General features: G+C 35.1%; 3 protein-coding genes and 1 long non-coding RNA gene across 10 annotated transcripts; 1 reads left to right on the top strand and 3 right to left on the bottom strand.

Annotated features, from left to right (window-relative positions):
• The first annotated feature begins 1,479 nt into the window (after positions 1-1,479).
• Positions 1,480-2,301, top strand: LOC141701480 (uncharacterized). The gene has a single exon (XM_074505123.1). The coding sequence runs from the start codon at positions 1,480-1,482 to the stop codon at positions 2,299-2,301; it is 822 nt and encodes a 273-aa protein (XP_074361224.1).
• A 9,512-nt stretch (positions 2,302-11,813) lies between these two features.
• LOC141708555 (uncharacterized) lies at positions 11,814-13,222 on the bottom strand. Its single transcript, XR_012569526.1, has 3 exons — positions 12,975-13,222; positions 12,382-12,871; positions 11,814-12,307 (listed from the first exon to the last, which is right to left on the bottom strand). It is a non-coding gene; the product is annotated as an uncharacterized LOC141708555 (long non-coding RNA).
• A 381-nt stretch (positions 13,223-13,603) lies between these two features.
• On the bottom strand, positions 13,604-24,929 carry LOC141708552 (uncharacterized). 7 transcript variants are annotated; one of them, XM_074512231.1, is made up of 10 exons: positions 24,761-24,929; positions 24,608-24,662; positions 24,305-24,429; positions 24,081-24,212; positions 23,733-23,886; positions 23,553-23,618; positions 21,969-22,081; positions 15,197-15,305; positions 14,344-14,939; positions 13,604-14,245 (listed from the first exon to the last, which is right to left on the bottom strand). In XM_074512231.1, exons 8-10 carry the CDS (start codon positions 15,279-15,281, stop codon positions 13,754-13,756), a joined length of 1,173 nt encoding a protein of 390 aa, XP_074368332.1. In that variant the 5' UTR covers positions 15,282-15,305; positions 21,969-22,081; positions 23,553-23,618; positions 23,733-23,886; positions 24,081-24,212; positions 24,305-24,429; positions 24,608-24,662; positions 24,761-24,929; the 3' UTR covers positions 13,604-13,753. The 7 variants fall into 7 exon arrangements, with proteins under 7 accessions (XP_074368332.1, XP_074368333.1, XP_074368330.1 ...); XM_074512232.1 differs by having other exon boundaries at positions 23,558-23,618; XM_074512229.1 differs by having other exon boundaries at positions 23,749-23,886.
• LOC141701476 (E3 ubiquitin-protein ligase SP1-like) lies at positions 21,965-24,845 on the bottom strand. Its single transcript, XM_074505121.1, has 6 exons — positions 24,761-24,845; positions 24,305-24,429; positions 24,096-24,212; positions 23,749-23,886; positions 23,553-23,618; positions 21,965-22,081 (listed from the first exon to the last, which is right to left on the bottom strand). The coding sequence occupies exons 1-6, from the start codon at positions 24,843-24,845 to the stop codon at positions 21,965-21,967; spliced, it is 648 nt and encodes a 215-aa protein (XP_074361222.1).
• Positions 24,930-25,431: the final 502 nt, after the last annotated feature.

Raw genomic sequence — 25,431 nt, 5'->3', positions numbered from 1 at the left:
TTTACTGGCTCTGGGTTTCAATACTTGGTGGACGCATCTTATTCTTCAATGCGTCTCAATTGTTGAATATAATGTTGTTCATGGTGAGTTGGTTGCTGGCCCGATAAAACCAAGTCGAGGGTTGAGACAAGGGGATCCCTTACCCTCTTATCTTTTTATTGTCTGTGCAGAGGGTTTGACAGCTTTAATCTAACACTATGAGGCGAACAAATGGTTACAAGGAGTAAAAATCTGCAGAAATGCACCAGTGCTCAGCCACATATTATTTGCAGACGATAGTTACTTATATTGTAAAGCAGATAAGGAGGAAGCAAACATAATTATGGGACTGTTAACCACATATGAGAAAACATCGGGGCAGAAAGTTAATAGAAGTAAATCATTGGTGTTCTTTAGTGCTAATGTAATTCAGTATAACAAGGAGCGTGTATGCCAGGAGTTGCAGATCAATGAAGCTGACGGGTCCTCTAAATATTTAGGGCTACCTAATATTCTGGGTCGTAAAAAGTCTGTGATTTTTGGTTATTTGAAAGAAAAAGTTAAAGCCGGCATTCAGAACTGGACTGAGAGACACGTCTCCAGACCTGCCAAAGAAATTCTTATCAAAATGGTAGCTCAAGCTTTACCCTCCTTTTCTATGAATGTATTTTTACTCCCTTTAGAACTTATCCGTGATTTAGAGAATTGTATGTCAAAATTCTTCTGGAATTCGTCTCAGCAAAAGTCATCTAAAATCAGTTGGATGGCCTGGAATAAGATGACAAGACACAAACATGTCGGTGGCCTAGGGTTCAGGGACCTGGGGGATTTTAATCTAGCCATGCTAGGGAAACAATGTTGGAGACTCATTAGGAATACAGATAGCTTGGTGGCCCGGGTCTATAAAGCTAAATACTATGCTGATAAAGATTTTTTGCAGGCTAGTATTGGAAGTAGTCCAAGCTTCATTTGGCGTAGCATAATTGAAGCAAGTAAAGTAATCTCAGAGGGATCATACTGGAGAATTGGTACTGGAAAGGAAATCATGATCATCGGCCAGCCTTGGTTAAATAATGTGGAGAATCCATATATAGCTACTAATTCGCCTTCGTTAGCTGATCAAAGAGTGAGTTCTTTATTTACTACTAGAACGAAGGATTGGAACATAGATATTCTCACGGACATTTTTGAAGCTAGAGACCAACAATGTATCCTAAACACTACAGTAGAAAGGAGTCTGGATAGAGATGTGTTAAGCTGGAAAGCGGAGCATTCTGGACAATATTCAGTAAAAAGTGCCTATCAGTCCCTACAACGGAAAAAGGTAATTGGTTACAGGATGACAATAATATTTTTTGGAAAGTCTTGTGGAAAGTTCAAGCCCCCCCAAAGGCTTTGAATTTAGTTTGGAGAGCTTCTACGAGTTGTTTACCTACGAAAACTTAACTTCAAACAAAACATGTGCTAATCGCTAATGTTTGCTCAGTCTATAAAGAAGAGATGGAAACAATATTTCATGCGTTGGTTCAGTGTAGAGTTGCAACTATGTGTTGGAAAATTTTTGATCCTGGTATTAACACAGAGACGACCATGGACTTCTCAGCGTGGCTCCAGGGTAAACTAGAACCTATTTCTAAACGGGACAAAGCAAGGATGATCACATTATGCTGGGGAATTTGGAGAGCTAGAAATGATGTTATCTGGAATAATAGGAGACAACCAGCCTTAAAAATTATTGCAAAAACTTGGGAGTATCTTATACAGTGGATAGTGGCCCTGGAAAGAGTTACAAGAGTACCAACTCAACCTCATGTGATGGGAGATGGTGCTATATACTGGGAAAAGCCTCAACTTAATGTAGTAAAGATCACAGTGGACGCAACAATTTTTGAGAAGGAAGGTCTTGCAGGTGTTGGCCTCATTGCTCGGGATCATGACGGGCAACCACTTTTAGCTCGAACTAAACTCTATGCAGAGGTGATGCAACCCATTCTAGTTGAAGCTCTTGCTGTTAAAGAAGCTCTGAGTTGGCTGAAAGATATGGGATGGATGGTAACCATCATTGAATCTGATTGTCAGGTGGTGGTTCAAATGATCAGAAGTAAGACTCCTATGTGTTCTAAACTTGGTTCAGTGATTGAAGATTGCAGGGAGTACTTAAGCCAATATAACAACTTACAATTGTATTTCATCAAACGGTCTGCGAATTTGTCAGCACATGAATTAGCTCGTGCCTCACATATGTATCCTGATCGTACATTTGATTGGAGGTCTGTTCCAGTCAATGTTAAATCTTGTATTTTCAAAGATTTAATGGAGTAATCTGTTGCATTTTGTCAAAAAAAATAAGTTGTGCTTATTATTGCTTCAAACTTCATCCTGGTCGACCGCTTTTAATGATATTGCACACTTTATCTGGCTTCTTCACAATGAGGTAATTCACAATCCCCAAGCCTATATTCCAACAGATCGGATGTAAAATATATTCATCGAATAATGGGAGGCACCCAAATTCCTATTATTCCGACATAAGAAACTCGAAAAATAGTAGCTATTAAGTAGGATGCTCCTGATTTTGGATCGACGATGCAGTTAAATATCTGGATTCAGAGGCTTGTGTGGGTGGGCTGATGAGAGAGAGAGTTGTGGTAATTAAATTATGGGTTTTAGAGGTTGTATTAGTCAAGCATGTCCATTGATAGCCGAACTCCAATCTACACATTCAGGCCTTAAATTATCCGAGTCTTCAAATTTCTCATCTTATTATCGATGTTTCTCTTGATGCAATTAATTGTGTTTTACATTTTGAGTCATTCTTAGTTCAACATTATCTCTGATATATTGGAGATGCAAAAGAGAGCATGGCTACTTTCTTCGTGGCATGTCATAAGGGAAACAAATGATTGTGCTAATTTTATTTCTTAAATGGGATTTTCCCTCGATCATGGAGTCTGAAGTCTTCATTATTGAGAGTTCTTTGAGTGATTTAGACCTGTTACGATATCAAAATTGATTTTTCAACCCCATATCATCTTAACCCGAATTAATTTTTCAACCCCATACCATCTTTAATCCGATTCTTTATTTCAAAATCATACAGTCTTGTGAACCAAACAACCCCTTATTTTCGGTATTTTTGAAGAAATCTTTAAATTTTATTTCAAAATAAGCCCTAATTTAACTAGTTTATGTAAAACCAAGTGTGACCAGTATAGGGGTTGTAATCCGAGTGGAGCAGCTTGAGCGCGAGCTCATTTTGTAAGACCTGACCCGAATCGAGCTCGGAAATGAGTCGATCTCGGCGACACTTTTTTACCCGTTTATAAAAACGAGTCGAGCCGAGTATGCGCCGAACTCAAATAGAACTCGACTCGATAACCGAAACTCGACCCGGCTCGAATCCGAACTCGAGCTCGTTTAAAAAACAAGCATCAAAACAATTTTTTTCTTTCCGGAATATAAACAAATACCTTGTGTGCGAGAAAATAGCAGAAGAAGAAAATCGGAAAAAATAATTGAATACCTCAGTAAAACACATGACACACCCAATGTCTTACATCAATAAAAAAATAGTGTGAACAAAGATGGCATCGAATCAATCTATGAGACAGAACCTTGCTTTTGGGAGCAAGTTGACGGTGATAAAGAAAACACAAGAAACTGGTCTTCCTACTGAATTATTTGATTACAACACTGATAGTGAGAATGGAGATGAAAGTGAGTTGCTTTGTGAATCAGAACTCGGTGAGATTTCCAGTGATAAAAGTGAGTCTTAAATTATAAAAATATGGTATGTGATTAAGAATTGTTTGCTTTTTGTGTTTGTTTAGCTGGGGGCTGAAAGTTGATATTTAGTGGGTTAAACATTGTTTTTGGGCTCGTGAAAATTACGAGTCGTATCCGGACAGACTTTTCAGCTCGTATAAAATTTAAACCCAGCTCTGCTCGTTCGATTTAAACCCGAGCTCAAACTCGTATAACCCAAACCCAATTCGACTCGACTCAAATTACAGTCACAGACCAGTACATGGATTTGTACTTTGTAGTGTGAGCTTTCACGTTATATCTCTGGGTTCAAGGGCTGAACTACAGGGGGCCGGACCAACTTTTTAGAACTATAGGGGGCCGGACCAACTTTTTAAATTCACCAAAATTTTAGTGTGAAAATTTAAAAAATATAAATAAATTAGTTCGGTCCCCAGAATATTGCCCCCTAACTATATTTCTGATAAAATTTCGTCAAACGGTATAAAATGTAAGAGAACCAGGCCACAAGTAGAGCTGGCCAAACGAGTGGTTTGGCTCGGCCCGTTCGCAATTCGGCTCGTCAAAATTTGCCTAATTCGGCGCGTCAACAAACGGTTAATTATTCGGCACAAACCGTCAAGTATAACGAAGCTGTCGAGCCTCGACAGTTTGACAAAAACCACTGCCATAGATGCCTAAAAATGCTGATAAACCCAATCCGTTACTACAAACTGGACAGTCTCTAGATTGTGATGAACAATTTACACGACAGCGCACATAGACCCTTCAAGTTAGCAACCAAGAAAAGACAATATCCTAACACTTAACAAATAAATAATTTAAAGATAAGCCACAAACAGCACATCAAAGCCAACTAAAAAAGGAACTCATTCATCTGATGATGTCTTTAAACGCAACTTTATGTTTTAGTATGCCTTTCGTTTTCTTCGGAAAGAATTTTTACTAATTAAAACATTTAGTCCTACCTCAGCGGGCTATTAATCTAATAAATCGAACATAATCTAACAGTAATATAAGTACATTACATATTACAAGTCAAGATCAGCTGCGTTTTTTTTTCTTTTTTTTTCTTTTTTCTATCGTAGGTAACCAATCCGCAGTCGCTACATTCGGGTGCGTACTGGGTAAACCCTACGGGCTCACGCAACTTTAACCTATTTCTTACTTTGGCCGAAAAGCAACTACAAAGTCCAAAGCAAACCCCCAATGCACTTACCTTAAATGCCTCTCCAGATAATAGTGTTCTTGTTCAAGTGCATAACAAGATACGGATAAATCATGTTTACACAAAGTAATGCTAATGTAAATCCAAAGGACTGAGTAATACTGAGGATTGAGATTTGTAAAAATTATAAATTTTAGCCACGGCTGAGTAAAAGTTTAATATGTGCTTACAGGATAAGTACTGAATTTTACCCTTCTCTAAACATATCTATTTATACTGTACTATTATAAGCAGAACATCCTCTATTTCGTAGTTGCTCGGTACACTAGTTTGGTAGTTGCTCGGTATAGTTGTTTGGTACGACAAATAATAACCGTCAGATCTAAAGTCAGAAAAATAAGAACCATTAAATACAATAATAAAATATTATTATATTAATATTTAAACTGCTCTCATGGATTCAGGGTTCGAACCCCGTCAACAGCTTATTATATTTAAACTTTTCTTTATTTAAACAATATATTATATTATATTATTTATTTTCAGTCAAGTCTCAAATTATTATAAAACATATATTGTTATAATTTATTATATTCTTCAATTTATTTTTTAACTATTGAAAATTATATTATGAAATATATTATTAAAAACTATCGAATGTTAAAAACAATGTGTGCATCGCACGGGTTATAGGCTAGTACATATAAAACAACAGGGATCAGTTCATGACACCTAATCCATCGCCAACTTCAGCTACTGATTCTGAAAATGAGGAAAATAATACACATGCCAGTTATGAAAATTAACGAGAAAAAGACTGCTGATCATGGAGGTAACTATCAAGCTACCTTCATCACTTGGCTCCGCAGTTCCGGTACAGCCTCAAAAAACCTGCATTTATATCTTAAATTAGAAAACAAATACCACGAGTGAAAGGCTTCTATAACAAAAAACACTCTTTTCAAGGTGAAGAGTGTAGGAATTCCTCAGCAAACACTTTTTTGAGGTAAAGTTATGTAATCAATTCTGAGAGTTTATATACATGTATCATGTATGTATATTACTACTATATCACTTGATCACTGGTTTTGGCCAAGTATATCCTGGATATTTAATTAAGCTTCCAAATCGTTGGCTAATTTTCTTTCTCTGTTTGGTCATAATTGTATAAGTATAAACCCAACAAAAATAATACAACTACTAGGGCATGGGTATACATATTCATTTCTTGTTTGTTCTGTGGTTTGATGCTACTTACCGTTGTTCGGCTTTGGCAAAAGAAGATAAACTACTGACTCCTATCCTGGGTGAGATTCGTCATGTGTTTGATGAAATTTGAATTTAGACATAGTGAATTTGTAATGTGTTATTTTATTTTATTCTGTACACCAGTGCTGATTGCTGAATCTTTACATTTTTGTTTGCTGAATCCAAAGCAGAATATTGATATTAAATTCTACAGCTTTATTTTCTAAACTTAGGCAGAATAAATTAATTTTTAAATTTATTATATTTGGTGGTGTTGAGCTGTTGCAGATGGAAAGAACAAATTTGAGCCTGAAAGTGAAGCATCGAATCCCAAAGAGCATATGGCAACGGAAGGAAGAACTAAGAAACAGGAGGATCAATTCACCAAATACAATATTGAAAACAACGATATTAGAGCTAAATGTAAACATTGTGGTTAGGATTTAGGTACAGATTCTAAAAGTGGTACTAGTAGTTTGTGAAGTAAATTTTGGTCAAGTGCATCCATCTGTACGGTCGAGGATACATTTGGAAGAAGATAGTGGAATGATTTCACATGATGGTAGCACATAGGATTTGGATGAATGCTTGTGTGAAAAAATAAATACATATCAAAACATGTTATCTGATCAAGTTCAAAATTTCAAAAGAAATATAAGTTCCAAACAGGGCATTAGGGATTTCAATGAGTTTGACATATTGGGGTGGTGGAGATTTAATTCAATAAGATCTCCTGTTTCACTTTGGACTCGTGATGTTTTAGTTTTCTTAATTATCAAAGGTAGCTTCGGATGGGCTTTTAGCAAGAAAAATTAAGAAATAAGAAAGATAAGTTAAAGAAGATACAGAGTATGTTAGAAAGCGAAATAGATTCACAAATAAAATATTTAGAATGTAAGGAAAGACAAACAAAGTTAGAAAATGATATTAAGAAATTAGAAGAACAGAGTAAAAATACTAGTAAATATTGGATAGATGTTGGAAATGGTTGGAAGAAGCGAATCAACAAATAATAAAATGACAGACTCAGAATTTATAAAAAATTTATGGAAAGAAATAATAGTTAAGGAAAAACTAAATGCAATAATGAGACTGATAGAAAAACAAGATAATCAAGAAAATTTGAGACAAATAATAAGAGAAGAGTTAACAAGCTTATGGAATAATTCTGAAATACCTACTTTAAAAATGATACTAGACAAGTTAATAAAATTTGAAGAAGGAAAACAAGAAATTATACCAGAAAAAAAAATTACAAATAAGCTAGAGCTAAAAGCCATAAATGCATGGAGAAGAGTTAATGAGCCAATGATGATAGATACAAGTAAAATTAAACCTAATATATCTGAACTAATAGGAAAAGTATTAGTTAATTTGGGACAACTTAGTAAAAAAGGAAAGTTCTAATGGAAACTAAAGAACAAAAAGAATATAATGTGATAACATTTTTAAAGAATCATGGAAAAGAAATTTTAGAAAGAGAAAAATATAAGTATGAACCATTAAAAAAGAAATAACTAGTGAAACTGAAGCTGAGTTTAAGATTGATACAACTGTGATAGAATATTTAACTTTTCTTTCTTATTTCTTAATTTTTCTTGTATATTCATAGTTTTTCTATAAATCTTTCTTTTCCTTGATCTACTATTTTTATTCCATTATTATTAATTTTATAATTTATCATTTTTAAGAAGTCGCTCCCTAATAATAATTCACTCGAACTATCATATTCTATTACTCCTATATTTATATTATATTCCAAGTCTAATATTTTAAATTTTAAATTAGTACATTTAGTCATAAATATTTCTCTATCATTTTCTGCATATCTGTAAGTCTGAGGTTCTATCCATTTACAATTTTCTTCATTTACCTTGCTTATATGAATAAATTTTTGGTAGCTCCTGTATTAATTTCTGCTATACAGTCTCTTGTTATTGTTTCGTCAAATATTATTATTTTTATTTTCAAACTATCAGTATCTATCTTTATTAAATCTATCTTTCTACTCGTCATACTCATTGATCTAATTAATCTTATAGGATTTTGTTCTTTTCTAAAACTTAATCTAGATCCTTCTAATATTGGTTTAATTCTTTGCCTTGGAATAATTTGTCTATTACTAAAATCTATTGTAATTTCTTCTGGGATTGTTATTTGAGATTCATCTTTATGTTCAATTATATAATTTTGGTAATATTATTCCTAATTCCGTTTGTTTCTTTACGTGATGGTTTCCAGTCATAGCATAAACCATTTTGGTTTCTATACTAATAACTTTACTTTCTTTTTGCATTTTTATTCCATCTAACTTATAGTATAATGTTAAAGATCTTTCTTTATTTTCATCCCTTAGTGATATACTGAAATCGGGTTGTATTATAAATTTTAATTTCTGATATATCAAGTTTCCTTTTATTACCGCTATTAATGAATCTTGTATATTTCCTATTATTCTATCATCCAATACATATATCTGTATAGGAGTATCGATATTTTTCTTAAAATATGCTTTTATTGTAAATTCTATTGCTCCAAAATATATATTTTCTAGTTTATTTGCTTCCTTTTGTTTTAATTTGGATAATTCTCTTTTTATTAATCCATCTGTTATTAAATTTATTCTTGTTTTTCCATTTATTGTATCTATATCTATTACATTCTCATGTTTTTGGGCTATATACCTAACTTCCTTATTTCTTTCAAAATATGATGTCTTGAATATCTTTTTTATTGTTAATTCTTCTGTTTCACTTTGAATTTGATTATATATATCTGGTTTAAAACTTAGGGTTTGTGATGTTCCTCCTTCGTATTCATCCATTTGATAATATATATCTTGTTTTTCACTTATTTCTTCTAATGATATTTTATCCATCTATATTTTATCCAGTTATATTATTTGTTAAAATTATTCTTTTAAGTCCTTGTATTCTTAGTTTATCATTTCTAAATCTTATTATCATATTTCCGAGTTGTTGGTAAATTCTCATAATTTCTTCGATATTCTCTCTTGTCCATGGTATTTTATTTTTTCTTTCTAGTAATTTTTCCATATCTATTTCTAATTTTTCTTGATTTTTTATTAATTGCTTTAGTTTTCTATTATTTCTAGTTATTGCATTTGGATCTGTCCAATTCATTTTTTAATTTTTTGTCTCAAATCGTTTATTAATCTATATTGTTCAGTTAATACTTCTTTTAAGTCTTTTATTTGGATTTCTAAATTAGTTTCTTTAATAAATTTTTCTCGTTTTAATAAAAGATTTTCTTCCTCTAGTCTCCTAATTTTTTCATCTCTTTCTTCCAACATTGTTCGTAACATAGCTATAATATCTAATTTTTCATTTATTATTTGCATGCTTATCTTACAACTTTCAATATGTTGATTTATTAGCCTGTTATATGTTGGTTCTTTATCAGCTATATACTGAATTGATCGTATCCTCAAATCTTCCATAAGTCAAATTCCTTCTTATTAATTGTCTGTATAAAGTTTTCTTACACATCTGTTGTGTTGCTTTGTTTTCTACTATAAATAAAATTAATAGAGTTGCTATTATTTTAGATTTATATTCTTTATTCGTTTCTCTATTTATTCTTGCCGGAGGTCTCATTTAACCTTCAAATTTTATTTTATTTTTACTATTCATGTACCTTTTACTATTCATTAGTTACTATTCACTGTCTACTATTCACGGCTTACTATTGACAGCTACTTTTGCTACAGTATTTTTACTGTTCATCTCCCGCCTATTACTGGCTCTGATACCAATTTCTAGGGGTAGGTTTCTTTTCTGAATCGTTTATATATCTAACAACCCTAAAGAGGGAAGGCGCATTAAAAGTTAATGAGCCAATGATGATAGATATAAGTAAAATGAAACCTAATATATCTGAACCAATAGGAAAAGTATTAGATAATTTGGGACAACTTAGTAAAAAAGGAAAGTTCTAATGGAAACTAAAGAACAAAAAGAATATAATGTGATAACATTTTTAAAGAATCATGGAAAAGAAATTTTAGAAAGAGAAAAATATAAGTATGAACCATTAAAAAAAGAAACAACTAGTGAAATTAAAGCTGAGTTTAAGATTGATACAATTGTGATAGAAACTTCCTAATAATTTTATGAGTTCCCTACTTCTAATATGGTAAAAGCACTTGCATGTGCTCAAAATTGGATGCGTCAAATGAAGAAAGCTACAAGAGGAAGAGGCTCAATCATTGATTAATCATGACTGTCTCAAATTTCCGAAGTCGTCCTTCTGGTTTCCTTTTTCGCAGTTTCATTAAAGACTAGATTGTCCCACTAGGCATTTTATTGTCTCAAGTAAAATTATATGTGGTTGTATTGACAGAGAATAAACAAAAATGTATTTGTGAAGATCTGGATTTACTTGTTTCTGTAAAAAAAACATCAAATTTACCTTTTACAGGGTCCTGTTTAGAAGTTCTTCCTGTGCTATACTGAAAAGCATGCTTTTCAGTAAGATATATACCGAAGAATGCCAACACCAAAGAGGCACGTGTACAAAACCTGCAAGGACAAGTTAAGTAAACCAATCTATATTCAATAAAGAAATACATTAATAATGAGGCTCTGATCATTTGCAAGGAAAAAAAAGTTGTTTTTAAAAAACATTTTCCAGGTAAACTTTTCTTGAAAAGCATTTGTCTGAAAAACGAATTCTACTTCGGAAATGAGAAAAAAAAATTATGATAAAATGTTCAAAATGAAAAATATTTTCATCTGTTAGAAAGGGCATGTCATTTTCCACATATCATTACATTTTTAAAATAATATCTCTCCTTTAGGGAAAAATTGTTTTCCCGAGACCAAACAAGTTTGGATTGTAGTATTTAGAGTTAATTTCATTATGCATCCCAACGCTTTCAGATAAATGCGGATTTGGCACATAACTTATGAAATATACAATCAACATCCCTCTACTATTAGACCCCCAACATAAAACAACCTTTAGGCAGATCCCCGTTATTGTTGATCGTGAAGTAACGATCAACCGGGGTTAATAAGGGAAATAGACCATGTAACGGTCATTTCTGCTAGTATATAAACATGTAAGTATTTGTCTGAGTGAAATTCAATTGTTCTCATCTAATTTCTGAAGCAGAAGTGTTGGTTATGGCTGAAAGATGTATATGCGGCAGTTGGATCATCGAACAAACAGCATGGACGGAAGCAAATCCAGGGAGGCGATTCATCACTTATTCCGATCGAAGGTGCAACAGAACATTCTGGTGGTTGGATGCTCCAATTTCCGATCGAGCTCAAGTGATTATTCCGGGTTTGATTAGAAGGATTAATCGTTTGGAAGCCGATAATAAAGCTTTGAAAATGGCTTTGGGATCAGAAAGAGAGAAAAAAGTAGCTACTTATTTTAATTGTTCATGGAGCATGGCCATGTTGATTTTAACATGGGTTGTAATTTTTACAATTGTAATGTTTAAGAAAGAGGATGATGGAGAGATGTAATATTTATGTATTTGTTGACATGTATTTTTATCTATGATCAATGACAAGTATTGGTGTGTTTTTAATTTTTTTTAAGCATCAAATATAAACTACGGAAAGATAACAATGTCAAATATCTTAGCAAAAGTCATTGAGGTTAACATATTAAGCATCCAGTCATGTTACACAATATGAAATGATCCAAAATAGCAGATTTAGTAGCAGATAGACAAAAAAAAATGGTCCAAACAAAATATGGTCCAAACGAACTTAGAATGCAGTGAAATAAGAGTCTTAATCAACTACTTCTTCTCAAGTAGTTTTCTTCTTCTCGCGGCAGCAACTTCCAATTTTTTTAAGGTAGTGACTGATACTTCAAGCCCTTCAATAACTTCACACTGAACATTCATTGTTCCCAACTTAGAAGGATGTTTAAATGGCTTCATAATACCACCATGTGAAATGGTCTTCTTAGTTTCCGGGCTTTTCTTCTTACTCTCCGGGTTTTTCTTCTTACTATCCGGGCTTTTCTCTTCTTCTTTATCCTTTTTCTTTTCTTTTAACTCTTCTTCTGACTTCTTCAGAGATTCTTCAAGGGCTGCTTTCATGATCTCATCTTCTTGTTATTTTTCAGGCGTGCATCCCTTTTTATAATTGCCAAATCGACTTTCTGAAATAACAATGTCAGTTTTTAATACATTTGTTAGTGAGGTAAATGTAATAGTTAGTAGTGATTGTACAAACCTTTGATTTGCAGGTCCTAGAGTTATGACCAAATTGTTGACAGTTTCCACATCTGAGAGAAGTTTGTTTTCTTTTGAGCATTGTAGGGTTATTATGCCTTGCCTCAACAACCATATCCTTATTCTTCTTTCTGTTCTTTTTTGGCCTTCCAGGTGCAATTCTGACCAATGGAGGTAAAGGGAGGTCCACACTTTCATCCACCTTCTCCCAATATTCCTCTCCATTAATTGGCTCCAAGAAATGGTTGTATACATTAAGATATGTGGATCTTTTGTAACACTCATGAATGTAATCACATGGGTTATCTTTTTTAAATAAAATGCAGGCACATGCATGAAAACATGGAATGCCTGTCAACTGCCATTTACGACAAGCACAAACATGCTTCTTCAGGTCTACTACCATTTCATGTCCTCGTGCACTCATGGTCACATGATATTTATCTCCCCCATTCCACACTGGTGTTGCTCTAGTTGCAACTTTCATAGCTCTACAGGACAAAAAAATAATTTTTTTGAAAACTTTGATCTACTTGCAACTGTCATAGTACAGTTTAAAGAGAAGAGTGCAAGAGAAAAGTAAACATCACTTACTTATCCAATTTTTTAAAGCCTGTGTACAAAAAATGGTGTTCCTCCTCTCAAACTTGGTCTTTCTTCTTTGAATCCTTTGCATACAAGACAGGTGAATAGACTTGAACATTGTTAGAATACCCATTTCCCTGAATGGATTGATCGCATTGTTGAAGATCTCGCAATTGTTATTGACAAAAGTATCACACTTGCAAATATCTCTAAAAGCAGATCTACTCCATTGGGAGCTAGGTTTCTGAGCTAACCATATGTATGCTTTTAAGTGCAACTGTTAACAATAGAGTAAAATAAAATCAATGCAAGTGCAACAATTATATGTTGAGAACTTTTAAATGCAAGTGTGAGGAAATACCTTTTTCAGATTTTCCATGTGCTTATTAAAAAAGTATTCACTGGTTGACTTGGCAGCTGCCCAAAGTGCTCCTCTAATCCCAACCCCATTGTACACATTAGAGAGGTTATTGTATAAGTGCATCACACAAAACCTATTCTCTGCTGCTGGGAAGTACTTTTCCAATGCATTTACTAAACCCTAAATAAAAATGTGCATTGAAGAAGTTAATATACAACTACTTGACCAAGTGCATTAAAAAGACTCAACAACTTAAAAATACTCATTACCTTCTGCCTATCTGAGATGAATGTATAGCCCCCATCATTTTCAATCCTAAGGTCTTTTTTAAGCAAAGCATAAAAACCAATCCCAGCTTTGTCCATTTTTTGCTTCTACCTGGGCCCATGCCACAGGATACATCCCATCACTGGGATCTGTGGCCACATCACTCAACAGAATCCCCCTTGAAGGGTCCTTTTAAGTGACACCCATCTAACCCAATTAAGAGTCTACAACCTGACAAGAATCCAGCTTTTAGAGGGCCAAGACATACATAAAACCTTTTAAATCTTCTACCTTCTACTCCAGCTTCAGCAGGCTTTGTCATGAGTTTGACAGTTGTATCTGGCATGGTCTTCATAAGTTCATTTCCATAACTGTACAACTTTTTAAATTCTTGCTCATGATTACCCAAAATTTTCTCTTTTGCTTTCCTCATGGCCCTGTATATCATAGAATAAGCAACTGAACACTTTAAGTCATTCACTACTTGTTTATGGAATGATGATAATTTCCATGTTGGATTTAGTCTGATCTGATCTTCATAAGCATTTGCAATACATGTTGAGTTCACTTGTTTTTGTTCCCAGGTGGGTGTACATGTGTGCACATTCATCAGAGTCTTGATTTGAATATTGGTTGACCTCTGTTGCATGACCTGGTTCAATAAAACCATATAATTATTAGCTAATTGTTAAGATATAAAACAAGTCATGTATACAGTGCATAATAAAACCACAAATTAAATGTACTTACTCGTAACATGGAGTATCTACCTCTTTTCCTTGATCTATATGGAGGGTTAGGAGGGGGCACTCTTCTCCTTCTTCTAGCAATAGGTGGTGCTTCACTCTCAGTTGTATCAAGGTTCGAGGTGTCAGCATGAAAAGCAACTGGTTCATCTCCACTATTATGATCAACTCCCTGACTTGGTAATACATTTTCTTTCTCATCTTCCTGTCTCATATCCTCAACCCTCTGTTCTCTCTCATCCAATGCTAATTGCGTAAACGAGAAATCATAATCACACAAGCCATAAACTCCACTACTATTTGTTGTGTACATTGTGAATATTTCACTATATATATCAACAAACTCAGTAAAGTTCTCTACATCCTCATCACTCTCAATTAGTGTTATATTGGTATGATGCAGTGGTAGTCCCGGATATAAAAACCATATTCGAAAATTCTCTAAACCTAAGACACGAAATAATTCCTCTAACCCAGATAATGAAGCTTCGTCCCTAGGAATATAGTCAAAGTACGCAACACTTCCACCATCATATTTTTCTAGTCTTTCATCAAAATCTCCACCATAAAATAGTTGAACACTGAAGAATTCGGAACCCACTACGAAACAAAATAATATACAAATATACCAATTAGGAAATATGACATTAAATATAATTTCTACTTTGAAACCCTAAAAAATATGATTTTTAATCTAACATTCAGGGACCACCGATATATCATACTATAAAGAGCATAAAACATATGTTCTACTTAATTACTAACATGCATGCTTATAAACACCTCTCAAAGTATATATAAGATCATAAATTAACACCAAAAGCAAAGAAAGCAGAGAATCGAGTAAGAATCGTTACCATATTTGTTGTTTGCATGACCGTAATGGGGCATTCCATCATCATCAGGAGCTCCATCTTTCAGGGGTCTTTGTATGCCCCTCATTGCTGTTTAGATTTAGGGTTTATGCTGAAAGTTAATTATAATTAGGTTAAATTCTGGGTTTTAATTAGATAGAAAAGTGATTTGGGTTCATGTTGTTTTAATTCAGTATACAATACACACACTTATTTGACCGTTAATTCACGGTCAAACATAACGTCAAAATCCCCAAATTGGATGACAGGGTGTTTAATGCCAGGTGTCACATAGTTTATGGGTGCAGATTATTGGACAAACTTAGTATTTTAGACTAAGTTGTGAATCATTTTGAGACTCTATATGAGTGAGACACATTATGTGTTAGTGGTGTGTATTTATTGGAACGTATTCTCCTCTTCGAGGGGATTCCAACGCATATTTACACACTCAAAATGAGTAAAAGGTGAATGAGAACTGATGTTCCAAAGTTTTACCTTCTAATATGAAATTTGTACCACATCGAGAGTAGTACAAACCTATTCCTTAGTTTTTCTTATAAATACCATGTACCACATCGAAAAGAAAAATAAGTCCTTTCAAGCCTCTCTTTATAAATAGAGTCTTAGGGCATCAGTTTTATTAAGTCAAGGGAATAAGAGTCATCTCTTTCATCCTCAGTCTCTTTAGTCTTAAATTTTTCCAATATTTCGGTGATAGTTCTCGGGCTTAGTTCAAGTTCGCTGAGAGTATATTCGATCTATCGATTATACTAATATCTCATTTTATCCTGGGAGGGTATCGACTCGCACATACGGTGAGAGGCGAAATAGCTTTAAGGAGACAGTTTCAACTGGACTCGAGGATCTCCCTTTGGTTATATCATTTCTTTCTCTGTTTGATTTCATTTACTCAGGCACACACTTATTTGATTTATATGCATTAATCGCATATTGTATTCACAATCTTAAAGCTATTTTATTTTATACATCTGTGACTGATACATCTGTATCTGCTTGTTTTGTTGAGTAACAGATCGATGGAGAACCAAACTGTGAACGATCCGATGAACATGACGGCTGATCCCAATGCACAGATCACTGGATCTGATGGGGTTCACTAGCAGCCGATTAACCCTAACGCACAGATCGTACGATCTGATGGGGGTCAAACGCCTATTGGACATGTGCCTTCGGGACATGTGCCTATGGGACACACTGTCATTGGACAGTTTAGTGTTCCTCTTGGACATATATCGGCAGGATTCACTCCTCCGATCATACATGCAGTGCCTACTGGTGTGCATACACCTGTAGTACAGATGCACGTACCATCTGTTCCATCCGTGGTGCCTGTTGCACCTGTTATGCTAACTGTGTCTGCTGCACATGCTGAAAAATCTGAGAAGTTCAACGGAACGAACTTCAAACGTTGGCAACAAAAGATGCACTTTTATCTGACCACGTTGCATATGGATCGCTTCCTTAAGGAAGAACCATCGTTGCTCACTGCTGAGAGTAACATGCAGACTGTGTATGCTGCTGATGCTTAGAAGCACTCCGACTATATCTGTTGGAACTATGTGTTAAATTGTTTGTCTGACTCGTTGTATAACGTATACAGCGCGAAGCCAACAACTAAGGTCTTATGGGAGTCGCTTGATCATAAGTATAAAATCGAGTACGTTGGGGCAAAGAAGTGGATTGTTGGCCGCTTTCTTGATTATAAGATGGCAGACTCTAATACTGTGGTCAGTCAGGTTCTGGAACTGCAGGTGATCATTCATGACATTCATGCTGAGGGAATGGTCATAAGTGAGTCTTTCCAAGTTGCTGTTGTTATTGAAAAGCTTCCACCTGGATGGAAATATTTCAAGAACTACCTTAAGCACAAGCGAAATGAGATGTCTATGGAGGATCTTATTGTTAGACTTCGTATTGAAGAAGACAACAGAGGGTCCGAGAAGAAAGTTAATGTTGCCACTGAGAAGGAAAACATGGTGGAACATGCTCAAAGCTCCAAGCCCAAGAAGACTAATTCTAGTAAAGGGGCAAAGCTGGCACCCAAATGAGGGATTTCGAAGTCGAAATTTCAGGGGAAGTGCTACAACTGTGATAAAGTTGGTCATAGGTCTTCTGACTGCAAGAAGCTCAAGAAGCCCAACAAGAAGAAAGAAGCAAACATGGTAGAGAATATCTCCAAGGAGATGGGTGATATAGACCTCTGTGCTACGGTCTCTGAAGTGAACCTGGTCGGTTCTAATCCACGTGAATGGTGGATTGATACTGGTGCTACTAGGCATGTTTGCTCAGACAAGACAATTTTCTCTAGTCTTAAAGCTTCCGATGCTGTTGAGAAGCTCTACATGGGGAATTCAGCAACTTCTACCATTAAGGGTGAAGGCACGGTGATCCTGAAGATGACCTCTGGGAAGAATCTGACTTTGAAGAATGTACTTTATGTGCCTGATATTCGCAAGAACCTTGTGTCTGGTTCTCTGTTGAGTAAGTATGGCTTTCGTATTGTAATAGAGTCAGATAAAGTTATTTTGTCTAAGAGTGGTATGTTTGTAGGCAAGGGTTATTTAACCGATGAGCTTTTTAAGCTCAATATAATGTCCGTTAAGGACGATAATGAAATGAAGAATTCTTCTGCTTACTTGGTTGAGTCTCCTAATTTATGACATGCTAGATTAGGACATGTAAATTATGACACTATACGACGTTTAAGTGCAAAAGAATACATACCTAAACTTACTATCGATTCAAAACATAAGTGTGAGACTTGTGTTGAGGCAAAATTAACGAGATCATCATTTAAACGTGTGGAAAGGAACACCAAAGTGCTAGACCTAATACATAGCGATATAAGTGATTTAAAATTCGCTCCAACAAGAGGATGAAACAAGTATTTTATTACATTCATTGATGATTGTACAAAATACTGCTATGTATATTTGTTAAAAAGCAAAGACGAAGCTATAGATAAATTTAAAATCTATAAGGAAGAAGTTGAGACACAACAGACTGAGAAAATCAAAACGATACGAAGTGATCGTGGAGGTGAATATGTTGAACCATTTGGGGAATTCTGTTAACAACATGGTATAATCCATGAGGTCACTGCACCATACTCCCCTCAGTCAAATGGTGTGGCTGAAAGGAAGAATCGCACTCTGAAAGAAATGATGAATGCGATGTTGTTAAGCTCTGGGCTTCCACAATCGATGTGGGGAGAAGCCATCTTAAGCGCAAATAATATTTTAAATATTACGATGTACAAGAATAAGGATGTAAGTCCTTATGAAATGTGGAAGAAAAAGAAACCAAGTTACCAACTCCTAAAAGTGTAGGAGTGCCTTGCAAAGGTACTGATCCCTACACCGAAGAAGGTGAAGATAGGTCCTAAGACTGTGGATTGTATCTTCATCGGATATCCTCCACACAGTACTGCATATCGGTTTCTTGTTCATGAATCCAAGATTCCTGATATTCAAAAGAATACCATTATGGAATCAAGGAATGCCTCATTCTTTGAGACGTTGTTTCCCTGTAATCCAGGAAACCAACAACCTAAGACGTCTAAACGATCTCATGAGTCTATAGATGACGATATTGAGAGTGACGAAAGTGAAGACGAAAATGTGGGGGTAGTGAGAAGGAGCAAAAGACAACGAACGGAGAAATCCTATGGGTCTGATTTTATGACCTATTTGCTCGAAGAAGGTGACCCAAAAACCTATAAGGAGGCGTTACCTCACCTGATGGGCCTATGTGGAAAGAGGCCATCAAGAATGAAGTTGATTCAATTATGCAGAATCATACTTGGGAATTAGTTGACTTGCCAACTGGTTGTAAACCATTAGGTAGCAACTGGGTTTTCAAGAAGAAGTTGAAAACTGATGGCATTATTGATAAGTATAAGGCCATACTTGTGATTAAAGGATACAAGCAACAAAAAGTCCTTGATTACTTTGATACATACTCTCCTTTAACGAGAATAACATCCATAAGGATGATGTTTGCTATTGCTGCAATGCGTAATCTAACTGTACATCAAATGGATGTGAAAACAGCTTTCCTAAATGGAGACATAGATGAGGAAATCTATATGAAATAACCCGAAGGGTTTGTTGTCCCATGACAAGAAAGAAAAGTCTGTAGATAGGTGAAATCAGTGTATGGTTTGAAGCAAGCGCCTGTGAAATGACATAAAAAATTTGATGAGGTCGTGCTGGCAAATGGCTTCAAAATTAATGAATGTGATAGTTGTGCCTATTACAAGGATAACGAGAGTGGCTATGTCATGATGACACTATATGTAGATGATCTACTTATTTCCGGAAGCAATGATAAAGTGATCAAATCTACCAAGGATATGTTGAAATCAAGATTCGACAAGAAAGACATGGGACTAGCAAATGTAATTCTGGGAATTCAAATTTCTAGAACATCAGAGGGTCTCGCATTAAGTCAACCACATTATGTTGACAAGATCCTTGAGAAGTTTCTTAAGGATGACTTTGAGAAAGCTAGGACACCTGTGGATATGACTTTGCACCTATCCAAGAACAAAGGTGTAGCTGTTTCCCAATTGGAATACTCGAGGATAATTGGTAGTCTGATGTACCTCATGAGCTGTACAAGACCCGACATTGCATACTCAATTAACAAGTTGAGTAGGTTTACGAGTAATCCGGGAGCTGATCACTGGAAAGCGATCATAAGGGTACTAAGGTACTTGAGGGGAACTCGAGACTATGGACTGCACTATGGAAGATACCCAACAGTATTAGAAGGATATACTGACGCAAATTGGATATCTAGCAAGAAAGCACTTAAGTCTACGAGTGGCTATGTGTTTACATTAGCTGGAACGGCAATATCATGGAAATCCTCAAAACAAACGGTGATAACTCATTCCACGATGAAAGCTGAGTTTGTGGCACTAGATAAATGCGCCGAAGAGGCTGAATATCTACGTTAGTTTCTGGAGGATATTCCAAGATGACCAAAGCCTGTAACTGTAATAGGGATTCACTGTGATAGTCAATCCGCTATTGGCAGAGCACAGAACACGATGTATAATGGAAAGTCTCGTCATATACGACGACGACACAGTTCCATTAGACAATTGATCTCAACCGGAATTATCACTATTGACTATATACCGTCAAAAGATAATATCGCGGATCCACTGACCAAAGGGTTATCAAGAGAAGTGGTTGAGATATCATCGAGAGGGATGGGCCTTAAGCCTATTACTTAACGGCATCATGGTGGACACCCAACCATTTCTGACTGGAGATCCCAAGAACTTGATTCAATGGGACAACTAAATCATGATGACCAAATCACTGTGGGGTAACACCTGGCCTGTTCCTATGATGAGGAAACAGTGAGACCCGTAAGGTACGAGGTTAAGCTTTGAGCTTTTAATGATCTTTGATGAATACATGGAGTTCAGGAGTGAACACATGAAATTCAGTTGAGTAAACGCGGGTTACTCTATAAGATAAAGATCACCTATGTGGGAGAGAAGTGGGGCCGCTTCAAAGGAGAATTGCGAGGCACAATTCTTTAGAAACTCTTGCAGAACCAGGACGATGTTCCATGGCCAAAATGGACATAATCATGAGAACTGAATGAGTCGGGAAAGATATAGTGATGAGTATGTCATCGTTTACACAAACGGTCGAACAGTTCAAGAACATCGCGTCATACCGTCTACCAGTAAAGTCGATATACTTATTCGAGCGTAGGTTCAAGGAGCATTCTCTACCCATCGTATGCTATATCTGACTGCCGGAACTATCACCAAGTTAAGCTCCGCGTCTGTCTGTCTATGTGGTGCGTGCTACTGGACCATCAATCTCATTTGTGGGGGATTGTAGGACCAACTTAGTATTTTAGACTAAGTTGTGAATCATTTTGAGACTCTATATGAGTGAGACACATTATGTGTTAGTGGTGTGTATTTATTGGAACGTATTCTCCTCTTCGAGGGGATTCCACGCATATTTACACACTCAAAATGAGTAAAAGGTGAATGAGAACTGATGTTCCAAAGTTTTACCTTTTAATATGAAAAGTGGTTTTGTACCACATCGAGAGTAGTACAAACCTATTCCTTAGTTTTTCTTATAAATATCATGTACCACATCGAAAAGAAAAATAAGACCTTTCAAGCCTCTCTTTATAAATAGAGTCTTAGGGCATCAGTTTTATTAAGTCAAGGGAATAAGAGTCATCTCTTTCATTCTCGGTCTCTTTAGTCTTAAATTTTTCCAATATTTCGGTGATAGTTCTCGGGCTTAGTTCAAGTTCGTTGAGAGTATATTCGATCTATCGATTATACTAGTATCTCGTTTTATCCTGGGAGGGTATCAACTCGCACATACGGTGAGAGGCGAAATAGCTTTAAGGAGACAGTTTCAACTGGACTCGAGGATCTCCCTTTGGTTATATCATTTCTTTCTATGTTTGATTTCGTTTACTCACGCACACACTTATTTGATTTATATGTATTAATCGCATATTGTATTCACACAGATTGTATAAATTTTAAGTTCTGTACTAATTTTGCACTTACCTGAAACCTATGGGGTGCAAGATGAAATTAACTCTAGTATTTACTAAATATTCTAATTATGGCGCTTGTTTGGTTTGCGGAGAAAATTTTTCTAACGCTAAACAAAGCCAGAAAAACAGGAAAATATTTTCCATGAAACCCACGGAAACTTTACACGTAATTTCAGCATATATTTAAGCCTACCATGCCCATCCTTTAAGATTATCAGTGAGCTCATCAATATTCATTCTAGAAACATAAAATGGGCCTGCTTCTGGTTGTCGAATTCGGGATGTTCCTGTTTCATCTTTATTAGCCTGAAAAGAGATCAGAAGATGTGTGAAGAGAATTAAAACATTAAAAAAAGATGGGATAATAAGACAGCAAATAACTCAAATTATCATCTTAGCTGATCTGAAGATATCAAGTCCTCTCTCTATAATTGAGGTCATGATAAAGTCATGTAAACATTAATTCTCTGAAAGGACTTCAGTACTTCACGGACAACAAAAGATACCCCAACATTTATATTCCACTAAAAGAAAGTTGTCCTAGCCTCCTAGGTATTGGTATTAACTTGGGTAAAGTATAGCTGTTTAAGATTTTTGACAAGATAGAATTTATAGAATTCAGAAGAACTTATAAGAGAAACAAAGAGTGCGAAACAACTTGATAAAAGTGGTAAGAAACTAATAAATTATCAAAGAGAATCTAGTCAAACATATATATAGAACAATTTCTAGTTGACTCTTAGATATAGACAAACTTAATGAAATCTTGTAAAACCTCACGGTGTAAACCAGCTCAAATGCACATTTATGCTCACAACACACAATAATTACCAATTTTCCCTAAAACTAAAGCTCACCCTTAGACTAGCTGCTGAGGAAATTCAGCTGCAAAGGATATACCGAGTGCCCAGTTATATAATGCAGAGGTTGTTGGTAAATATATTATACACAAAGTACAGAGGTATTAAGCAGTAGGTCATCCATGACAGAGTCTGCTATGAAATTTGGCAGGCACGGGGAGGGTGGGTGTTTCTGTCAAAGATCAGTATTTGAAAAGCTACCCAATCTCAAATGTAGTTTCGAGGAGATTTAGAAATAGGAAAAAGCATCTTTTGTGATTAAAATATAATCTTACACCATAAAAACCAGATGCACATAGGGGAGTCCCAAGAAACAAATCCAATGGAACAAAAGTCTAGTCATACCAATTTCCACAAGAGAAACACAAACCATGTACCACCTTCAGGGTGCAATATTATTTAATTTTGCAAAAAGAGAATTAAAGATCAAATAGAGAAACTAAATACGTTTCAGCTACCTCAGTAGATACTTCTTTAAAATATATGTTTTAGGTTTTTACAATACAGATTACAAATTTGACATGTTCCTCAAAAAGCCACGAGCTCATTTAATGATAATAAGCTTCAGATGACAAAGTAATAAAACCAAGAAGAACTTTCTTTCAACATCCACTACTTATGTAGTAGATATGGAGCATTTAGTTATGAACAACAAGCTGCGTTGCTGACACTGGAAATATGACCATCTGAATATTAGTGATGCATTGTTAGGGTACATGCTTAAAGATCGGTATTTGAAATGCTACCCAACCTCAAACGTAATTTCAAGGAGATTTAAAAAGAAACGGAAGCAGTATCTTTTATGATTAATATATAATCTTACATCATAAAAACCAGATGCATCTATGGGGTACGTGCTTAAAAGTTAAAACTTGAATTAAATCAATAAGAAAAAAAACATAAAGTTGAGAAAGTACCTCACCAATAACTGTTAATGGAGTGCCAGTTAAGAGAACTGGTTCAGTTGTCTTCACTACAAGGTCCTGAATAGTAACATATTAATTTGACAGTCAATGGAAGCATATGGTGCCCAATCAGCATATAATTAAAAATGCATATGGTGCCCAATCAACATATAAATAAACATTAGAGCATACTGAGGATACAACAGACCATGTCTTCCCAAATATCATCCATTCTCCCTGTCATAGGTAAACTCCTTGGTCTGTAACGTCTGCCATGTCTAACAGTTGATTTCCAATAGGAGGCACGTTGGGCACCTACCACAAATACCTGATCAGTTCCATCATCCTGAAACAGATGAAGCTTAACATTGTATCGGATATTCCAAGATTCCTGTACTCAAATTCAACTAATTTTGAAGATACCCTAAGTTTGGGTTGAATATATATAGTTGTAAGCATTTAGCAATCAACATTACTAGGACTACGGACGCCGGACGCCTCACTGAAGTATATAAACAGGAGGGTGAAGTACGAGCTTACCAGGTACTATGGAACCTCTTTAATCACAGAATCCATCTCATTAATTTCCTCTCTCCAGGAGGAATCTAGTATCTTACGGCCTCTGAAGTCATATATGGTTTCCCAGTTGCGCTTCAAGATGTGCTTCTCTGTCTGGATTACGCAGCAGGGTTTAGAAGATATTTTCGGACAAAAAGTAGAAATCAAAGAATGACAAGTGTCGGTTTAGTGGGGGACTATTTTACCGTCTCCTTGAGAATTACGCACTCCAATCCACTAGTCTCACACATGATTGGACTATCTGAACCAACTTTTCCAGATACAGACACGATCAGGGGCGTGCCTGTGGATGCAGTATCTAGTAATTGTGCTGACAGGAAAAACAGATTACCAAAAGCAGATGATTAATTAATAGCACAAACATGTTCGGTTTATAATGGAATTTGGGTTATGACTGGTGAATAACTAGAGAATCTCTAGTTACTAAAACATAACAAAAAAGTAAAATATGCACAGTACATGGAATAAAAATATAATACGAAACATACACAAATGCTTAATAAGTGATTAATGCGAGGAACACTCCTGAGTGACTCTGCATCCCTAAATCATTTTAGAGAAACAAAGAAATTAATTACAACTAACTAAAAAATATATATAAAAAAGAAGGGTGAGATTAATTAAAATTTAGTGTAGCTTACGATGAATAGGCCTTTCCAAAAAAAACAAAGCTGCAGCTGCACTTACACAACACCCTGCGCCACCCCATATCACCATATCAACCATGTTTGGGGGCAGAGTAAATTTTATCTTAAACCCAACTCCCCTTTCTTTATAAATCTCTCTGAGACTCGGACAGACAAGGAGAAACTAAAGAAACCAGGGTTTAGTTTTTATGAAAATGGGTGTTCAGGTTTTTTGTCTTTTTTTTTTAATTTGAAATATTTGGTACAACAACGGGGGACATGTCATTACGATTTTTTGTGCGAATAAGACATCCCAATATGCCATTCAAATAAATTCGTAAAATCCGATATTAGTCCGAAAAATCCGTATTTATATTTAAAATAAAACGAATATTATCCGTATTCGAAATAAAATAAATAGTATCCATATTCGAATCCGACGATTGCGGATACGAATACGAATATAGACATATTTGTATCTGACAAATATTATATATATATATTTATAATTTATAATTTATTATATTACATTTATAGTGTGTGTATGCGTGTGTATGTATATATATATTAAATATGATGTTTATACAAATTTTATAGACATACGTAAAAAAATCATTTGAGTTCAACAATTTAAAGATAACAATTATATTGGAAAGAGAAATAAAATTAATTTTTTGAAAAATTAA

This window comes from Apium graveolens, chromosome 2 (genome assembly GCF_009905375.1).
Source record: "Apium graveolens cultivar Ventura chromosome 2, ASM990537v1, whole genome shotgun sequence".
Taxonomy (NCBI): Eukaryota; Viridiplantae; Streptophyta; class Magnoliopsida; order Apiales; family Apiaceae; genus Apium; species Apium graveolens.
Note: the sequence above shows the minus strand (reverse complement) of the source record. Positions and strands in the feature narration are given on the sequence as shown.

Excerpts from the sequence above, each read along its gene's own strand:
- LOC141701480 (XM_074505123.1), top strand. The coding sequence starts at position 1,480 with ATGGAAACAATATTTCATGCGTTGGTTCAGTGTAGAGTTGCAACTATG.
- LOC141708552 (XM_074512227.1), bottom strand. The coding sequence starts at position 15,281 with ATGAGGGGCATACAAAGACCCCTGAAAGATGGAGCTCCTGATGATGAT. Across the intron at positions 14,940-15,196 it reads TCATGCAAACAACAAATATG|TGGGTTCCGAATTCTTCAGT; the intron begins GTAACGATTCTT and ends TTTGTTTCGTAG. Across the intron at positions 14,246-14,343 it reads GTAGATACTCCATGTTACGA|GTCATGCAACAGAGGTCAAC; the intron begins GTAAGTACATTT and ends TTATTGAACCAG.
- LOC141701476 (XM_074505121.1), bottom strand. The coding sequence starts at position 24,845 with ATGGTTGATATGGTGATATGGGGTGGCGCAGGGTGTTGTGTAAGTGCA. Across the intron at positions 23,887-24,095 it reads TGGATTCTGTGATTAAAGAG|GATGATGGAACTGATCAGGT; the intron begins GTTCCATAGTAC and ends CATCTGTTTCAG. Across the intron at positions 23,619-23,748 it reads ATGATATTTGGGAAGACATG|GACCTTGTAGTGAAGACAAC; the intron begins GTCTGTTGTATC and ends GTTACTATTCAG.